General features: G+C 50.9%; 1 protein-coding gene across 1 annotated transcript in view; it reads right to left on the minus strand.

The window, feature by feature from the left end:
• Window positions 1-3,035: 3,035 nt before the first annotated feature.
• rasgrf1 (Ras protein specific guanine nucleotide releasing factor 1) overlaps window positions 3,036-19,893 on the minus strand; it is a 124,178-nt gene continuing 107,320 nt past the window's right edge. Inside the window, exons 18-27 of the mRNA XM_070859340.1 lie at window positions 17,990-18,096; window positions 14,229-14,341; window positions 13,328-13,388; window positions 13,140-13,234; window positions 12,500-12,584; window positions 10,484-10,681; window positions 10,315-10,394; window positions 8,736-8,853; window positions 6,320-6,388; window positions 3,036-4,804 (exon numbers count right to left, since the gene is read on the minus strand). Coding sequence (XP_070715441.1) covers window positions 4,712-4,804; window positions 6,320-6,388; window positions 8,736-8,853; window positions 10,315-10,394; window positions 10,484-10,681; window positions 12,500-12,584; window positions 13,140-13,234; window positions 13,328-13,388; window positions 14,229-14,341; window positions 17,990-18,096 — 1,019 coding nt within the window. The 3' untranslated portion in view covers window positions 3,036-4,711. The remainder of the gene's footprint in view (window positions 4,805-6,319; window positions 6,389-8,735; window positions 8,854-10,314; window positions 10,395-10,483; window positions 10,682-12,499; window positions 12,585-13,139; window positions 13,235-13,327; window positions 13,389-14,228; window positions 14,342-17,989; window positions 18,097-19,893) is intronic.

Raw genomic sequence — 19,893 nt, forward strand, 5'->3', positions numbered from 1 at the left:
ACAAAAAGGAGGTTCAGCAACCCCATAGAAAAAGCAGAGGAAGAACACGATATAGAGTTCACTCCACCACAGGTGACCGAACACCAGAACCAAAGGGAGGAGAGCCCAGTCACTGTGGGCAGTCCGGACAGGCCTGAGGCACCGCAAACAGCAGACACTCAGGCCAGCGTCCAACAACCGGAGCCCCAACTCAGGCGCTCTACAAGGGAGCGTAAACCACCCGAGAGACTTAACCTGTGATCCCAATAAGACTTTGGGGGGGTGAGGTGATGTCATGTATTCAACCAGCATTGTAACGCATGTATAAACTGACCTAAGTTGTGCACCGTGAGAACACTGACCACTAGGTGGGAGACACTCCTAACCTGGACCTTCAGGTATAAAAGGGGAAGCTCCACCCACCTTCATCACTTGAGTGCTAAGGAATAAAGGACAGGTCACAGACTGCCCTTCTGTCAAGCATGGGCCCCGTGTGCATTTATACTGTGTAGTAAGGATGTATCAGTACCCCCGGCGCTGGAGTTACTGCGCGGGCCACGTTGCACTGCGCGTGGGGTTCATGGTGTGCCGGGATAGGTTGCAACATTCAGATCAGCAGACAATGTACAAACAGCCATCCAGAGTTGCAATACACAGAAGGGGACTGAAGCTGAACTCTTAATGGCAAGGCCAGAAAGCAATACTTCGCATTTAAATCTTCTCCACAAGTCGCACTGCATTATTTAACATGCTGACGTCTACCCTCGATAAACAAAGCTCCTTCCAGATTTTGCTGCTGGAATCTCTTAGCCCTTTGCCGTTCAGCCAAGATCTATTAATTGTTGTTACTCTACTGATATAAAAAAAATTCTAAACAAATATTTATTTTTAATTGGCAGTACAGTCAGGAATGGTGTGGAAGTGCTGCCAAGTTAAACAGATTGAGGAACAATAGTTTGGGGGGATTTGGGAGAATGCACCGGCTTGCCTCACTGTCACCAACCCACGTAAGAATAATCGAACAAAATTATCCCCTTTTCAGAGGGGCACGGTTAATAAACACCCAAATCAGACGTCTCTGTCCCAGGCCGGTGATGATTCCGCCATTCACACCCCGTCTAGATTCATCTTTTGTTTCCTAACTTGTCCCATTACCATCTCATTTTTGCCCAGCATCCCCTTTGCCTCTTAAATCTCTCCTGCCTCCCACCCAATCACAGACCTTCCCTTTTGTTCTTTCCTCTCCTCCCCCTTTCACTGCCCTTCCCACTTCCTTAACAATCTGTTACATCTCGAACATTCGCCAGTTCTGACGAAGGGTCAACGACCTGAAACGTTGACTCTGTTTCTTTCTCCACAGACGCTGCCTGACCTGCTGAGTATTTCCAGCATTTTCTGTTTTTTATATAAAGAGACACGAAATTAAATGAGAAAGTTATCACCCACATTGACTCCACACTCCAGTCCCTGCGGAGCTCACCGGTCAGGGATGGGAGGCAAACGGCCAGAGCGACCACTCCCATGGCCTTGGCCAAACTCAACCTGTGTATGGCCAGATCCAGGATCAGGCCCTGTGAGCAGGCCTTCCGACTTGCCCGCCCGGCCCACCCCCACCTCCCGCGATCAGGAGGGTGGTGACTGAAGGCTCTGCCTCTAAGATTCGAAAGCTAGAGAGCCTTTCCTGGAATCACAGAAATGGCACAGAAGGAGGCCATTTAGCTCATCGTGTCCGCGCCGGCCAACCAAGAGCTACCCAGCCTAATCCCACTTTCCCGCTCTCGGTCCGTAGTCCTGTAGGTTACAGCACTTCAAGTGCACATCCAAGTACTTTTTAAATGTGGTGAGGGTTTCTGCCTCTACCACCCTTTCAGGCAGTGAGTTCCAGACCCCCAAATTTCCCCTCAAATCCTTCTATCAATTACTTTAAATCTATGCCCCCTGGTTATTGACCCCTCAGCTAAGGGAAATAGGTCTGTCCTAACCACTCTATATAGGCCCCTCATAATTTTAGAATAATAATAATAATAAGGAAATTCTTCATTACTGACTTCAGGATCCGACGTTAGAACTCTTGCACTGGGGCTGCTCATGCAGGCAAGAGGCCAAGACCCTTAGTTACACAAACAGACCAAATACCCCAGCCCCTACACAGACATGGCAAGTGGTTACAAAACAATAACGAGGGGCCATTGATGGAGTGCTTGCCCCCGCACTGTGATGGGTGGTCGAGGGATTCCAATCTGGCCCCCAGCTCTTGCGCCGTATTAACTACCTGGCTTGCTTCCGTAACTCGAGAAAGGAAACAGCTGAGGGGTGACCCGATAGAGGTCTTTAAAATGATGAGGGAGTTCGATAGGGTAGACGTAGAGAAGAGGTTTCCACTTGTGGGAGAGACCAGAACTAGGGGCCATCAATATAAGACAGTCACCAAGAAATCCAATGGGGAATTCAGGAGAAACTTCTTTACCCAGAGAGCGGTGAGAATGTGGAACTCGCTGCCACAGGGAGGGGTTGAGGCGAATCGTATCGATACATTTAAGGGGATGCTGGATAAACACATGGGGGAGAAAGGAATAGAAGGATATGGTGATGGGGTGAGATGGAGAGGGGTGGGAGGGGGCTGGTGTGGAGCATAACAAGAACTTGCGTTTATATTGCGCCTTTAACCCAATGTACATAAACGCTGGCCCTGCCCAGTTGGGCCGAGCGGCCTGGCTCCGTGCTGTAGTTTCGATGTGACCCTTAATCCCCTCGCCTGACAAAATCAATCAATTGCAGTTTTGAAACTTTCAATTAACCCCCGGCCTCAACAGCTTTTTGGGGGAGAGAGTTCCAGATTCCCACTGCCCTGTGTGTGAAGTGCTTCCTGACATCACCCCGGAACGGCCGGGCTCTAATTTTATGGTGACGCCCCCTTGTTCTGGACTCCCCCCACCCACGGAGGAGTGGGTCTCGGTCCGGAGAGGCAAACTGAAGCCCATTGGGCAGCTGTGGCACAGGGCACCATGCCCGATCGATCCTTCGAGCTGCTTGGAGAGTTGTGGACGCTGTGGATGATATTAGCAGATAATCATGCTCAAAACCTTACGCTGATTGCCTGCAGACTGGGCCTATGACTGAATCACATTTACTAGCTGGCCGATAAGTGAACTGTTATATATATCCAAAACAAAACCAACAACCTCTGAGAAAGTGTTAATCGATGTGTGAAAAGTGTCTTTACTGGTAAAAGAGTGCTGAGTGCAAGCAGAGCCAAGCTCCAACCACAGCTTGGCAGCTCCCGTCTCCACTCGGCATCTCCGACAGCGAAACCAACGCCTGCCCGGGGCGGACGCACCGGATCTCAGCCTACGTGTCGCAAGAGCCGAGCGTTTCGGGGCAAAAACAGCGGCTCCAGCCCAGACTGAAGCCGCTTTGGGGGTCCGCGGGGAAGCAGGGATCTGGAGCTGAGCATCAGCCTCATCGTGAGCCCAGAATTGTTTCCAACGGAGCTTTATTTGGGGGGTCAGGGTTGGGTGGTCCGGGGTTGGGGGGGTGGGGGGGGGCGGGGAATCGGATGGACAGAGCTGAGAAAGTGTTAGTGTTGAGTGTTCTGCGGTTAGGTACAGCACGGGGTAGGTGCAGGATAATTATCCCGGGACACCACCGTGTGCCTGAACGTCAGGGGGCATCTCCGAACTGCATCAGTGTGACGTCTCCAGCTCCCACAGTAACTGGCTGTTGGTGCCACGTCAAGAGGACTTTAGTGCTGTAGGCTCACGCCGGCCAAAATTGGACTAAGACGACCCAGAGACATTATGACCCTTAACAAGCAGAGAAAGGGTCAGCATGGGCGGGGTTCAAACCAAGGCCCCAGAGGGTGCTAATCCGGCCAATCACAAAGGAAGGAGATGTCCGACCCATCCGTGCGAGCTTAATTTGAACCCAGGGACAGAAGGTTAGCGAGCGAAACACTCACCGCCCGCAGAGTGAGAGAGAACCTTTAGTCTGATCCATCGGGGATCGGAACTCGGGCCCTCTTGGGGACAGGATCGTCAACCGCACCACGCTGCACTCCATCATTGCGAGGAACCTTTCACAGCACCGATTGGAGAGTCAACCTCAAGCCCAGTGGTAAAGTGGGGCAGTGTGTGTGCGTGGACGACTACATCACACAACCCTCCCTCTGCAAGAGGAGGGGCCTTGGTCTGGTCGATCTGGGCTGGAGTGGAAGCAGGTCCCAGGGATGATCTGACAGTGCGGTCGCCTCCCACACCATCGCTCTGAGACAGGAGCCTCAGGTCCCAGGGGTGGAAGGAGTCTGCCGGCCATCGACATGACCCAGCCCTCCCTCCGCCACAGAACAGAGGCTGTGATCCTAGCGCTCTAGGCCGGATTGCAAACCTGGTCGGAGAGGTGAAAGGACAGTTTTTGGGCCCATTACGCCAGCCATTCCCAGGTATTTGTAAATAATTTTTTTAGGTTTTCTAAAGATGATAAGATGGCTCAGTTGTTACCAAAACCTACAAATGCTGCACTGCTTTTGTTTTTGGTTGGACCGGGTTTGCTCCACAATAAAAGTGCAGCAGTTTATTGTCAGAAGCTGCCCCGGGGGCGGCTGGGTGGGTGGTGTGCTCCTGGTTTTTTTTTGGTGGTGTCTACTCTTCAGCGATGGCCCCATGCACAGCACGTTGACACGGAGCAGCGAGATCATCATTTATGCAAGCTTTCTGATGCAAGAGACGGTCGGGATTCAGGTCGGAAGCTTTGGTTCAATCCTCAGCGATGCTTCATAAAGACTTTCCTCGTCCATCACGTTGGGCTGGACCAATAAATACCGTGCTACCTGGTGGAAGCAAAACAGAAAGTTGCTGACAGGACTTGGTGATTGTGAAATGGAGTGTCGTTGGTCGGTGCAATAATAACAACTGGCAATTATACAGCGTCAACAACGTAGCAAAACATCCCAAGGCACTTCTCAGGAGCGATTATCAAACAAAATGCCACGCCGAACCACACAAGGAGAAACACTGCAGCAACTCGCCAAGGCTTCTTCAGCGGCACCTCCCAAACCCGCGACCTCTACCACCGAGAAGGACAAGGGCAGCAGGCGCATGGGAACACCACACCTCCACGTTCCCCTCCAAATCACACACCATCCTGACTTGGAAATATATCGGCCGTTCCTTCATCGTCGCTGGGTCACAATCCTGGAACTCCCTCCCTAACAGCACTGTGGGAGCACCTGCACCACACGGACTGCAGCGGTTCCAGAAGGCGGCTCACCACCACCTTCTCAGGGGGCAATTAGGGATGGGCAATAAATGCTGCCTCCCTCCCCTTTTGGCTAAGATCATGCGTAACTGACCTGACAGGGGAGTAACCATGACCCCAAAGTGGTTCTCCCTGGATCAGGAAGGTGGTTCTCCTATGCTTTTTGGAAATAGGAGGTGGGTGGGGTGGATTGACCCATCCACCTCCACAGAGGTGTGTGGGGGGCCTGACCCATCCACCTCCATGGCACGAATCTGGTATTGCAGTACTTCCAGGAACGGTGCAGTGGCTCTAGGCCTTTTGGCTAAGAGCATTGGCGCAGAGTGATCCTTGATGTGTGCAAGGTGACCTCTGGCGTTTGTGATTTGACAAAGAATTGGAAAGATTGGCAACGAAAAAAATAAATAAATAAATGCTGCCTCCCTCCAAAACCTACAACTCAGCTCCGATAAACACAATGGCGTCTGTAACGCCGATTTCTATCGGACTCTGACTGGGTAAGGTTTTACAAAGCAGTCTCCAGCGGTGTTTAAAAACAAATCCTTATTGGTGAAACTTGCATTATGGGTGGATTTGACCCCGAGTGACATCATAAAAACGTTAACCGATAGCTGCCTATTTTTTTAAGTTTAGGACGGCGTTATAACATTGGCGAAACTTGCAAAATAAAGTTAGCTCCAAGAAACACTTTTGGAGCTAAATGTGGCGAATTTTGGGCCCTATTACTCCAGTACTGAGGGAGTGCCACACTGTCGGAGGGGCAGTGCTGCACTGTCGGAGAGGCAGTACTGAGGGAGCGCTGCACTGTCGGAGGGGCAGTGCTGAGGGAGTGCTGCACTGTCGGAGGGGCAGTACTGAGGGAGTGCCGCACTGTTGGAGGTACTGTAATTTGAATCAGAAGTTAACCCGAGCTCTGTCTGCTCAGGTTGGTGTTAAGGATCCCGCGGCACAATTCTAGCCCAGAGCAGGGAGCCCTGGTGATCATTTCTCCCTCAAACAACTCATGTGGACTGCGATTCCGTGCTATCCACTCAGGAGAAGATATTGCAAAACCATTTCATTTAGACAAAACGTACGATGGACCGACCTTGATTTGTTGCTCGATCTTGTAGGCGGTCTGCTGGAACTGTCGGATTTCGCGGATGATGTGAGATATCTGTCAAATAAAGGCACGGTGAGAACGGGTACAGCAAGCTGTGGATTGACAGAGCTACCCAGCCACTTGTCTGTCACAGTCACGGCTCAGTAAACGCGTAATGCAAGTATATTCTCGACACTTGTGTTGACCACTGCCAGACGAGGAAGGTCACTCGGCTGCCCTGTAGTTTATCCCTGTGTACGGACAGTCTCCATCGTCTATCGCCAAGTCCCTACTGCTCGAGTGAAGATTTTGACCAATAGTTTGTGCCCTTGGTGCAAGATGCCGTTCTATTTATGTCAAACTGCCCTCAGTCTCGAGCACGGACTCCCCGGGGAAAATTCCCTTGCGCCCCATCTGGGGGTGGTCACAATATATCACGCTCCATTTCCTGTGTGAGGCGGAGCGGGGCGGGAGGGCCGAGCTGGGGGGTTGGGAGCGGGGCGGAGGGTCCGGGCGTGGGGCGGGTGGCTGGGGGTGGGTCGGGTGGCCGGGGCGGGTTGGGAGCACGGCGGGGGGCCGGAAGCGGGGCGGGGCATCGGGGGCGGGCCGGGGGGTCGGGGCGGGTGGCCGGGGAGGGGGGGGGATCGGGCGTTATGCACTGGGCCGCGATATGCTGCCGCGTACGGCAGACTCTCCCCTTATTTAAAGGGAAGGGCCCAAGCTGCAAACTCTGCAATGAGGAAAGAGTCCCCTCGGACCACCGGCGAGCAGGGTTGCCGTGCCAACAGCCCGCGCTCAAGCAGAGCGCCGGGCTGACCGATCGCGGCACGGAACCCGCGTCCAAAGCACCAAAGCAAAATCAGCAGATTTTCTTTCAATTGCCGCTACCTTGTCTTTAACCATCGAGTGGCTGCCCGCCTGGTCCATGTCCCATGAACCTGTCGCTGTCATTGCCCCATGCAGCGATGTCCAATTTAGGGTCCGGTGCGCTACGGGTTACCGCCGGCGCTAAAAGCGGGAGTCGTTAGCGGTGCCGCCGCCGCCCCCCCCGGGCGAATATTCATTTGCACCCTGTTAGCCCCTGGGAGGCGCAAACGACTGGAATTTCTCGGTCCCCAGGTTGTGTGTGTTTGGAGGTTGCTTGCCTGCTCTTTGAAATCTCTGCGTAACTCAGAAAGCTGCATCACTCCCCAATTCACCCTCATTGTGTAACATTGAGCTGAGCCAGGTGCACAGTTGCTGTTCTCCCCGGTACAGGAAGCCAATGCAATGATGTGACAGCTCTTCCATTGTATAGAGTTCCTGATCCGTGTGGAACATTCTCGAACCATCCCCCGCTCCGTGCAGGAGTTCGTCAATACAGAAGTTTCCAGGTCCAATAAAGGCAGGTAACTTACAGGATTAAACAAACACATTTCATAATTATCCTCAATCTGCAGCTTTTAATCAATGCAAGACGAATGACATTGAAGTCCGTCAATAGGTGCAGTCTGATGGAGCCGGTCAGTCCCGCAACACTGGGGGGTGCACCAGTGATGTTGTAACTATCCGGGCGAGGGAGGGGGAATGAGATCAGTGTCGAGGGACCACTGAGGGAAGTCAATGTGGCATCGGGTGAGGGGAGGATCGGGGGATCGGGCTGTGGTGCGATGCCCTCTATTGTCAAATAGCCCTCTGCTACACATTGTCCGGAATCACAGGTGAAGAATGGGGCGGGGTCCCAGAGGGTAATCAATGTCCCCTGTGGTCGGAGGCTTCACGGGAGGAGAGGCTATCTGGCGGCAGACGCAATACGCAAGGTTTGACGTCACCGCCAAAGTTCCCGCGAAGCTGTGCGGCCACGCAATCATCCCCAAGGACCCACGAGGCCGCTCGCCAGTTTTTATACCGTAAATACCGCGTATGTACGGGCCGTGCGCTGGGGGAGTGAGGGGGGAGGGGAGGGGAGAGGAACTGGGAGAGGGAGGGGAGGAGAGGGGGGGAGAGAGGGGGGAAGGGAGGTGGGGAGACACTGGGGGAGAGGGGGGGGAGAGAGGGGGGAGGAGGGGAGGGAGGAGGGGAGGGAGGAGGAGGGGAGGGAGGAGAGGAAGGAGGGGGGAGGAGAGGAGGGAGAGGAGGGAGGGAGGAGGGAAAGGAGGAAGAGAGGGAGGGAGGTCGCGGGGGAGGCCAGGGGGGTTACAGAGAGCGTTGGTCATCGACCCAGGTCAATTCCAGCTCCCGCTGCCTCTTGCAAAACCAAGGTTTGGGGAAGTGTGGGAACGGGTATTGTGTTGTGTTCTTGGCCATGCCCTGGACTCTGTATCATGGACTATGTTCCCACTGTGCAGTAAGACACACCTCAACCTCTCTGTCAGAGGATGGCGCAGGAGGAAAGATGGTTAAACAAGGAGGAAAGGGAGCAGTCCAATCTCCACGGACCTACCATTCTCATCTTGGAGAAGTTGACTAAACCGTCCTCGGTGTAATTGGGAGTTCCCTCCTCGATGAACGCCAGGTCCGTCAGGTACATCCCCAAATACGGAACGCACGGAGGGTCACAACTTTAGGCAACAAAAAGGGAGAGGTTATTGGTTAGACGTTAAACCTTGCAACCTCCGATTGTGAAAGGTGGCGCCCAGGCCAGGGACTGTGCACCCAGTATCTGCCAACATCGTGCCAGAGCTGGTGGGTGGCAAACGGGGAGCTCCAGCAACCAAAGTGAGGAGCAGTGTGCAAAGCCTCAGCCTATATATGGGGCAGCATCTTGGATTGATATTCCAATAATAGAAAGATATCACCAACACTTTAGGAAGGTTATCAAGGTCTTGGAGAGAGTGCAGAGGGGATTTACTAGAATGGTATCAGGGATACACAAGAACATAACAACCTAAGAATTAGGAGCAGGAGTTGGCCATTCGGCCCCTTGAGCCTGCTCCACCATTCAATATCATGGCTGATCTTCGACTTCAACTCCACTTTCCTGCCTATTCCCATATCCCTTGATGCCCTTAATATTCAAAAATCTATTGATCTCGGTCTTGAATATACTCAGCGACTGAGCCTCCACAGCCCTCTGGGGTAGAGAATTCCAAAGATTCACCACCCTCTGAGTGAAGAAATTCCTCCTCATCTCAGTCCTAAATGGCCAACCCCTTATCCTGAGACTGTGACCCCTGGATGAGGGGCTTTATTTATGTGCAGAGACTGGAGAAGCTGGGATTGTTCTCCTTAGAGCAGAGATGGTTAAGGGGACATTTATTAGATACGTTCAAAATCAGGAAGGGTTTTGATAGAATAATTAAGGAGAAACTGTTCCCAGTGGCAGGAGGGTCGGTAACCAGAGGCAACAGAACCAGAGGGGGAGATGAGAAATTGCTTTACGCAGCGAGTTGTTGTGATCGGGAACGCGCTGCCTGAAAGGGCGGTGAGAGCAGATTCAATAGTAACTTTCACAAGGGAATTGGATAAATACTTGAAAAGGAGAAATGTGCCGGGCTGTGGGGAACGAGCAGGGGGAGTGGGACTGATTGGATCGCTCTCTCACTGAGCCGGCACAGGCACGATGGGCCGAATGGCCTCCTTCTGTGCTGTATCGTTATAATGATGAGGTTGAATGGGCTGAAGGTCAGATAGGTCTGGGGATGTGCCACAGCACGGTTAAACCAGAGTCGTGGCTCGTGCCAGTGAAGGTGGACAGGAGCGTAGGCGTACAGCAGGTCGGAATTTGGCCGCGATTATCTAGCGTGAGACAAAGCTGATCCCCAGAACAAGACATGGCAGAAGCTGTGACCAATGCTGGCCCTGTTCGGTGCCGTTCCCCAGCGGGTAGCAATTGGTCCTGGGCGGCATTGCTTAAATGGCGGTATCCAATCGGCCGCCCATTATACTCCCCGGCCAATATTCACTCCCACTGTCTGCAATATCAGGCGCGGCATCTAATGGGCGGCTCAGGAGAGAGCGCCCAGCACAGATTTCTACGTCAAGGTTCTAGACAGGATCTGTTTGGGGAAAGCCAAACCTACTTTTTCAGAGCCTCTCGGAGGTTTTTGAATCGTCCTTCGGAAGACACCAGTTTCTGCAACTTGTCGATTAAAGCCTTGGTCTGAAACGAGAGAAAGAGGAAATGTTGTGAGCGCGGGGTTTAATGGTGGGGCTGAAACCTTCCCGATAGCGGCCGGCCGCTCGGCTCACCTGCTTCGACACTTTCAGCCACGTCTTCTTCAGGCGGAAGATGGCGCTTCGGTTCAAGGCCGAGGTGATCACCAGCACGGCGTTGTAGTTGTGCAGACACTTGCAGATGTCCGCCACTGCCACCCATTTCTCGATGGCCCCTGTCCTGATGTTCACATCGTCGCTCTTCAAAATCTCCGACGCTATTAAGTTGCTGATCTGAGCGGGACGGCAACAAACGGAATGGTGTCATCCGAATATTGACCCAATCCCGCACACCGCACTCCAGGCCTTGGCGAGGGGCCATAGGAGATTTACAACAACAACTTGTATTTATATAGCGCCGTTAACGTAGTGAAACGTCCCAAGGTGCTTCACAGGAACATTGTGAGATAAAACATTTCACACCCAGCCACATAAGTAGAAATTAGTGCAGATGACCAAAAGCTTGGTCAGAGAGGTAGGTTTTAAGGAGCGTTTTGAAGTAGCAAAGAGAGGTAGAGAGGCGGAGGGGTTTAGGGAGGGTGTTCCAGAGCTTGGGGCCCAAGCAACAGAAGGCACGGCCACCAATGGTTGAGCGATTATAATCAGGGATGCTCAGGAGGGCAGAATTAGAGGAGCGCAGACATCTCGGGGATTGCGGGGCTGGAGGAGATCACAGAGATAGGGAGGGGCGAGGGCCATGGAGGGGTTTGAAAATACCAGAATAGGTTCCAGGGATGAGGGACTTCAGTGGCGTGGAGAAGCTGGGGTTGTTCTCCTTTGAGCAGAGATGGTTAAAAGAAGATTTGATCAAGGCGTTCAAATTTACGAGGGGTTTAAAGAAGGAGAAACTATTTCCAGTGGCAGGGTCAGTCACCAGAGGGCACAGATTTAAGATTAGTGGCAAAAGATCCAAGTGGAGATGAGAAGTTTTCTTTATGCAGCGAGTTGTTGGAACGTGCTGTGGGAATGATTTTCAAAAGGGAATTGGATAAATACTTGAAAAGGAAAGACTTATAGAGCTGCGGGGAAACAGCGAGGGAGTGGGACTGATTGGATCACTCGTTCAAAGAGCCGGCACAAGCACGATGGGCCGAATGGCCTCCTGCACTGTAGGATTCTCTGAAGTCGGACATTATCCCATCGCCAATGGTCGTTGTTATATATACAGACTATAGATATACTCTCTGTGTAGTCACTGTATAGTTGCATAAGATGGAGACTTGTTACCTGATGTACTATCAATAAGGTTTACACTGTGTATATACTATGCTGGCACCACTAGAGGGTGCAACTGGTGGAGGCCGGGGTTTCCTGCTCCTGTGACAGAGGCTGTCCACCAGAGGGCACTGTGGTGGGACACCTGAGGGTCACCTGCATAGGTGTGCAGGGCCCAGTCTAAAAGGCTGCTCACCATGCTTGTGCCTCACTCTGGAGTTACAAATAAAGGACCAAGGTCACTACAGTTTGAGTACAACGCATTGCCTCGTGGAGTCATTCATATTTGCATTACAGACATAACAGTCGTGTCAATATAGCCGATGAAACAACACAGGGAATGTTAAGCACCCGGAGCAGATCAAAGCGTGTTGGGTGGCTTTTTGCACAGCTGGTGTATCGGGCGGGCGGGTTTGGTACCCCGATAATGCCAGGATTGACATCGACTGAGCCAAGCTGACACTCCAAGGCTGCTTCTATAAGACTGAGGAGCCACAGAGAAAGCACATGATTGGAGAGTTTTAGTAAAGGTGCGATTCGTAATGACTTTACATTCCGTTTGGAACACAGGAACAGGAGGAGGCCATTCAGCCCCTCGAGCCTGTTACATATGGACAGGAAGCCCATTCAGCCGCTCAAGCCTGTTCCATCACTCAATGAGACCACGGCTGATCTGTATCTTAACTCCATTCCCCACCTTTGCTCCAGATCCCTCGCTGCCCCTACCCAACAACTCTCTGTCCATCTCAGTCTTGTAAATCTACTCGTGCCTTAGACTCGAGACTGAGGATACGTTCGTTAGTGAAGAGATACAAAGATCGAATGGTGCATACTCACATCATTGAAGTGTTTGGTGGTTTTCATAATGTACGGCGCTCTCTCATTCTTCTCGGGTTTCATCCAACCCTGACCAAAAAACTCCCTGTGGGTAGAACAAACGCAACATTAACCGTGTGAAAGTATTGCTTACTAACTCCATCCTGTCTCCTGTGTCAAGGACAGGCTGAACAGGCTTGGTCTCTTTTCTCTACAAGAGAGATTACTGAGGGCTGACATAACAGAGGGCTTCAAAATTACAAAGAGGTTTCGAGGGGTTGGACATAGAGAAGATGTTTCCGCTTGTGGGGAGGGACCAGAACGAGGGGCCTTCAATATCAGACAGTCACTAATAAATCCAATGGGGAATTCAGGAGAAACTTCTTTACCCAGAGAGGGGTGAGAATGTGGAACTCGCTGCCACAGGGAGTGGTTGAGGCGAATAGTATCGATGCATTTAAGGGGAAGCTGGATAAACACATGAGGGAGAAAGGAATAGAAGGATATGGTGATGGGGTGAGATGGAGAGGGGTGGGAGGGGGCTGCTGTGGAGATAAACCCCGGCACAGACCGTGGGGCCGAATGGGCTGTTTCTGTGCTGGACATTGGATGTAATTCTATGAAAGGCAGTTAGTCACCAGTAGATTAAACAGTAACTTACTCATACGGAATACACCCGAAGACGAGATGATCCAACAAAGTCAACTCCTCAGCTATCTCCAGGGCACAGAGGTTCTCAAATGTCTCTTCTTCCACCTTTCCAAACAAGAGGAAAGGAGATGGGGCTTTAAACGAAAACATTCTCAAGTCATAGCAATCTCAAACATTGAATCGATAATTGGTACCAACCATGTTCACTATCTCCTCCAACACGCTTTGGTTCTCCCCGGAGTCCTCTTGGCTCAAAGTCCTGCAGGTTGGAAACACTCTGTGTTACTAAGCAGACGGGATGGCACGGAGACGTGACATAGCGAGCAAGCTATTCCACCGAGATACTCAGCACAGGGCTCGAGGACATGGGTACAATGTCCACAGGCCATGAGCAAAGTTGGAGATGATTTAAAAAATAACTTTATTTGCCCCCACATAACTTTATAAACAATTTACTGACCTGCTGTTCGCATCAGCGATTTGCAGGCAGCCTCACCTTCTTGGATTCCCAAAGGCAACACTGACCTGAATGGAACAGGCCAGGGAATCAGCTAAATATCACCAGGCTCCAGATCCACACTACACACCAGGAATCAGGGAAGGCTCAACAGGACAGGGCTCTTCAGAAAAGAGAAGGCCGGGGAGGTGACCTGATAGAGATCTTTGAGATTCTGAATGGGTTTGATAGAGTAGACATAGGGCGATGTTTCCACTTGTGGGGGAGACCAGAACCAGGGGCCATCAATATAAGACAGTCACTAATAAATCCAATGGGGAATTCAGGAGAAACTTCTTTACCCAGAGAGTGGTGAGAATGTGGAACTCGCTGCCACAGGGAGTGGTTGAGGCGAAACACATGAGGGAGAATAAACACATGAGGGAGAAAGGAATAGAAGGATATGGTGATAGGGGGAGATGGAGAGGGGTGGGAGGGGGCTGGTGTGGAGATAAACCCCGGCACTGAGCGTGGGGCCCAATGGCCTGTTTCCATGCTGTACATTCTGTGGAATACCACAAGAGATCAGTCTCAACAAATCTGTGGTTCGGGTTTTGCAGCTGTATATTTTGGCAGCGAAGAGGCCGACTGAGGAAAACTTGCCTGATGATGTTGGCTGCTGCTTTGCGCTCCTGTGTCAGCAGTTCAGGGTCATGTATGACCTCCTCCAGGAAACCAATCACTTTACTCTTCAGCTCAGTGTTTGCTTCGAAATCCTGTGGATGACGGAGGATAACATTCAGCATTCCTGGAATCCCGGCAACATTCCCAGCACCCAGCAACAGTCCCGATTCTCCCGGCAACATTCCTGATATCCCAGCCGCCTGGGCCCTAAGCTCTGAAACTCCTTCCCTAAACCTCTCCACCTCTCTCTCCTTTAAGACCCTCCTTAAAACCTCCCTCTTTGACTAAACATTTGGTCACCTATGGTAATATCTCTGGATGTGGCTCAGTGTTAATTTGTGTTTGATAATCGCTCCTGGGAAGCACCTGGGGACGTGTCACAACCCTCAGGGCATTGTATAAACACAAGCTAATGTTGTTGACCCATTCACCTGTAATGCTCAGAAATACAACTCGCTGAAATCACTTGCAACTCACTCCCATTAAACGTGTGCATCGTTTCGTGGAGGCACCAATAAGCAGCACCTTTCCCATCCTTGGAATATCCCAAAAAACTTCTCAGCCAATGAAGCAATTTTGAAATGTAGTCACTGTTGTACTATAGGAGGGTACGGGGCCCAGAAGAGCCGAGGACCCAGGGGCAGCACGGGCCAGCCCACACTGTGATATGTGTTTGCACTAGGTCCGTGCAGCAGAGCTGGTCTCCAGTCGTCCTAGTTAACCCTTGCCACTGGACCAAGACCTAGCTCTGTCGAGCCCGTGTGATGGCTGGTGTGCAACGGTCACCACTCGTTAAAAAAATCCACGCACAAGCATCTTTCACCCCCATAGTTCAAGACTTGAACATCGGGTCCTCCATTGAAACATCTGTGAACACGTCCCTTTTGGTGTGGAAACAAGTCATCCTTGTTCGAGGGACCGCCTATGATGGTGATAGGAAATGCAGCACTCAAACTGCGCACAGCAAGCTCCCACAAACAGCAATTAGATAAATGACCAGATAATCTAATCTTTTGGTGGTGTTGGTTGATGGATAAGCTTCAGCCAGGACCTGCTGTTCCACAAATAGTGCCGTGGGATCGTTCCCATTGCCCCACGTAGATGGAAACGACCTCTGCTTAGCATCTCATCCAAAGACTGCAACGTTGATAAATACAGAAGTCCTTCGGTGCTGCACTGACGTATCAACCTGGAACTGGTGCATCAGATCGTGGAGTGGGACTTGAACCTGGGACCATCCAACCGAACGGCGAGTGATGCTCCCACTGAGCCAAGCTGACACTGGCGTAAGCAAAGTACTGTAAGTCCCTCTAGACACAAGCAATGGAAAACGACCATCGCCATTTTCATAGGGATCGAGAGCTCCAAAGAGTTAGTTCTGTGGTCTACATTATAACCCGCAGGGAGGCCCAAGATGAGGGGTCTGGACAGAGTAGATAGAGAGAAACTGTTCCCATTGGCAGAAGGGTGGAGAACAAGAGGATACAGATTTAAGGTGATTGGCAGAAGAACCAAAGGCGACATGAGGAAAAACATTTTACGCAGCGAGTGGTTAGGATCTGGAATGCGCTGCCTGAGAGGGTGGTGGAGGCAGAATCAATCGTGGCTTTCAAAATGGAGTTGGATAAGTATCCAAAGGAAACAGATTTGCAGGGCTACAGGGAAAGGGCGGGGGAGTGGGACTGGCTGAGGTGCTCTTGCAGAGAGCCGGCACGGGCTCGACGGGCCGAATGGCCTCTTTCTGTGCTGTGACCATTCTGTGATTCTAAGATGGATGGAGATATGGTTACCTCATCAATTCTACCCAGTTCTGTCTAATCTGGGGAAGGTTGAACTGTCAGTCATTCATTCAGTCAGTCAGTCAGACAATCGATCGATCGATCAAACACGCAATCTTTCTTTACTTCCCTGTGGATCTGGTGACTCTAATTGTTCACACAATGGCCTAGCTGTTCCAATTATCACGGCAATGAGAACGGATTCACTTTAAATGGGTTACCAACAACATTGCGATCGGAGAAGCTTGTCCAGTGGCTCTGTATCTGGGCTTCGTCATCCTGCTGCAGGGAGAGTGTTTCAGTGGCCAGAATCTGCCGTGCGCGTGTACTTGAAGCTGTAATTGGAATTCCAAACCAATTCATTGTGACAGCTGCACTGAAGCATGAAACGGCAACTCTGGTTTGGTGCCTTCGAGCCACAGATTAATGCGAGTTTCTTTTCAATTATTTTCCTTGTGATGTTACCTAGAGCTTCTGTCCAAAAACCCTGTTTCAACTTAAATCTCAACCTTTATCTTTCATGCTCAATATTATCACTCACCCTAGACTACAGCTTCTCGGGCTAAGTCATGAAATAAATACCGATGCACAAGACCGATTCAGCCCATCTTTGCTCCACCCATCACAGCATCCAGTTGTTCTGAAATAATAATTCTACATGTGTTCGTGGAGTGTGGGTGAAATGGACCACATTTATTGCCCGTCCCGACTAACCCCGATAGGCTGGTGGTGGGTCTGCTTCTTGAACTGCCAGGGTCCTTGAGGTAATGGTGCTGCCACAGTAGGGAATGGTCAACGGCCTGGAATTCCTGACCCTACGGTGACGAACGAACGGGAATATACGCCCAAGTTAGGATGGCGATGACTTGGAGCCGGTGGTGTTCCCACAACATTGCTGCTCTCGCCGGTGTTAACAGGAGGGAAGGGAGGTCCGATCAAAGTAACCTCGGGGAATTGATGTAGCACCTTACGTCGAAGGCAGTGTGACCGGATTCATGCTACAGAAACTGTTGGAGGGATGGATGTTTTGTGAAGTTAGTCTGGTGCGTACTGAGAGTACAGAAGGATGGAGAACTTGTACTGGGATCGCTTTGGGCATCTGATGAATTTGCCGAGGTTGATGCAAGAGATGGTTGGTATAAAGGATGGGGGATTATAGGACTGGGCATCATTGTTTGGTGAATCTCACTACTCAGCAACAGGAGGGATCTTAGTGTTGCTCTTCGAACTACATGTCCTGGGGCCAACGTTCATCACTCAATTACCATCACTAAAACAGATGATCTGCTCATTATCACATTGCTGTTTGTGGGATCTTGCTATGCACAAATCTCTTACATTACAACAGTGACTATACTTCAAAAGTACTTCATTGGCTGTGAAGCGCTTTGGGACATCCGGTGGTCTTAAAAGGCACTATATAAATGCAAGTCTTTTTCCATTTTGGGTGCCTGGTGCCACACACATCAAGCACTCACGGGTCACACACACCAGAGCCATCACCAGAGCAGCCACATCCTGGTCCAAACCCAGCAACTCCCTCCCCAACAATGCCGTAACCGCACGGACTGCAGCGGTTCAAGAAGGCCAACCATCTCCACCTTCTCAAGGGCAACTCGGGATGGCCAATAAATGGCCACCTTGCTCCATCATCCCTTTTGTTTCAATCTCTCCTGCCCCCCACCCAATCACAGACCTTCCCTTTTGATCTTCCCCCCCTCCCCCCTTTCCCAGCCCCTACACTTGCTTAAAACCCGTTAAATCTCTCACTTTTCCCAGTTCTGACAAAGGGTCATGGACATAAAACATTAACTCTGTTTCTCTCTCCACAGACGCTGCCTGACCCGCTGAGTACTTCCAGCATTCTCTGTTTTTATTTCAGATTTCCAGCACCCGCGGTGTTTTGCTTTTGTGTTAATATCGGACCTCGGAGCCGGGCTCAGGTTGATGGGCAGACACTACCTGGGAATGCTTCGAGACCCAATGCCTCAACACGTTCAGCACACGATTCGTGGCGGCTCTTCGAATCACAAACTCCTTGTCGCAGATTCTTTGGTCAGCGGGAAAGCCTGCAACCAACAGAAGATTAATTGGGAAATAAGGAACCAGAGAAGGGTATAGACGAGTCAGGCAGATCCTGCAATCACACAGTTACTCCTGCCGCCACTTATGATTATATATCGGAGAAACCGCTCACCAAATCTCCTCGGATTCTGTCAGAGTCAGCGAGTGGGTGACAGGAATCCTGTCTTTCTATCCCGGATTGGCGCCTGCCCCTTTAATACCCGGTCACAGCGACAGAGTTCCTGCTCCAGCCCGATTCGCCCGGAATCGGCCGGACCCGCACAGATGATGGCGGGATTCCACGCACCGGGTCCGCCCGGCGGATAGCGAGTTTCCACCATCTTTTGCGGTGGTTTATAAAAAATCATGGCGCTGGAAGCCGGCCCTGCCCACAATACTGGCCCCGCCCCCAGATCGCATTCATCACCGCGGCGAATTTCCGCTGATTGCGATTGTTTGCGGGGCTTCAAGGAGGCGCCAAAAATTACGCTGTTTGTTTTAGGCAGATTTTATAAAGCTTTCAAATATACTCAGAGACTGACAGCTGTACACCACGGTAACTGGTGTACGGTTCTGTACATATTTTATTGTCAGTTTCAGTTATTTAAAATCAGCTTACTCAGGTGGCGGACGGGACACTCTGATTAAATGCTTATTTTTGGTGATAAACCCATTCTCAGCTGTATTAATCCAAGTTACCGCTCTTAAATATATCCTGGAATATATTTTAATGCAAAAAAAACCCTGAACTATTCCGTTGTAAAACGCTGCCCAATGGCGCTGGCCCGTGGAAGATTTCACGGTTGTGATTATGCAAATGAGTTTGAGCACCAACTCGGAAAACGAGCGGAGCTTTGACGGGAGGGCAGTTTTGTGCTCAGATTGCCGATCACAGCCAACAACAACAACTTGTATTTATATAGCACCTTTAACGTAGTAAAACGTCCCAAGGCACTTCACAGGAGTGTTATCAGACAAAACAGATACAGTTGACACTGAGCCACACAAGGAGAAATTAGGACAGGTGACCAAAAGCTTGGTCAAAGAGGTAGGTTTTAAGGAGCGTCTTAAAGGAGGAAAGAGAGGTGGAGAGGTTTAGGCAGGGAGTTCCAGAGCTTGGGGCCCAGGCAGCTGAAGGTATCCAAAGCAGGAAGACCCCTTTCCCCGTGTTGAGGGAGTTTAATCACCAATGTCCTGCATCAAGCTGGTCCCCATATGACATTGCAGTCACCCTGGTAACACGCACCCTGGTCTCAAATATATATTGTATGTTCGTGATTGGTTCCCCTGGTATTTGACTAACAATTCCAATTTGAGATGTCAGATATTCAATATGCAAGCTGTTCTGCTAACTCCGTGCTGGGAAGGGCAGCTCTGATCAAACACAGGGCGGGGGGAGGTCTGCTGCAAACTCACATTCTTTGGACGTTCAAAATTTTAGAGCAACAACCAAGAGTCAGTTGGATCAGGGATGGCATTTTGGAATTCATCAAAAGGAAAATCGCTGCATGTAAAAGATAATTACCACGGATTTGTTTCATTCCCAGAGATGCGATCCCTTATTTTCTTTTACTCGTACACAGGATGTGGGCTTCGCTGGCAAGGCCGGCATTTATTGCCCATCCCTAATTGCCCTCGAGAAGGTGGCTCACAACTGAGTGCCTCGCTGGGCCATTTCAGAGGGCAGTTAAGAGTCAACCACATTGCTGTGGGTTTGGAGTCATATCGGCCAGGCCGGGCAAGGACGGCAGATTTCCTTCCCTAAAGGACATTGGTGAACCAGATGGGTTTTTACGACAATC

The sequence above is a fragment of the Pristiophorus japonicus genome, chromosome 17 (assembly GCF_044704955.1).
Source record: "Pristiophorus japonicus isolate sPriJap1 chromosome 17, sPriJap1.hap1, whole genome shotgun sequence".
Taxonomy (NCBI): Eukaryota; Metazoa; Chordata; class Chondrichthyes; family Pristiophoridae; genus Pristiophorus; species Pristiophorus japonicus.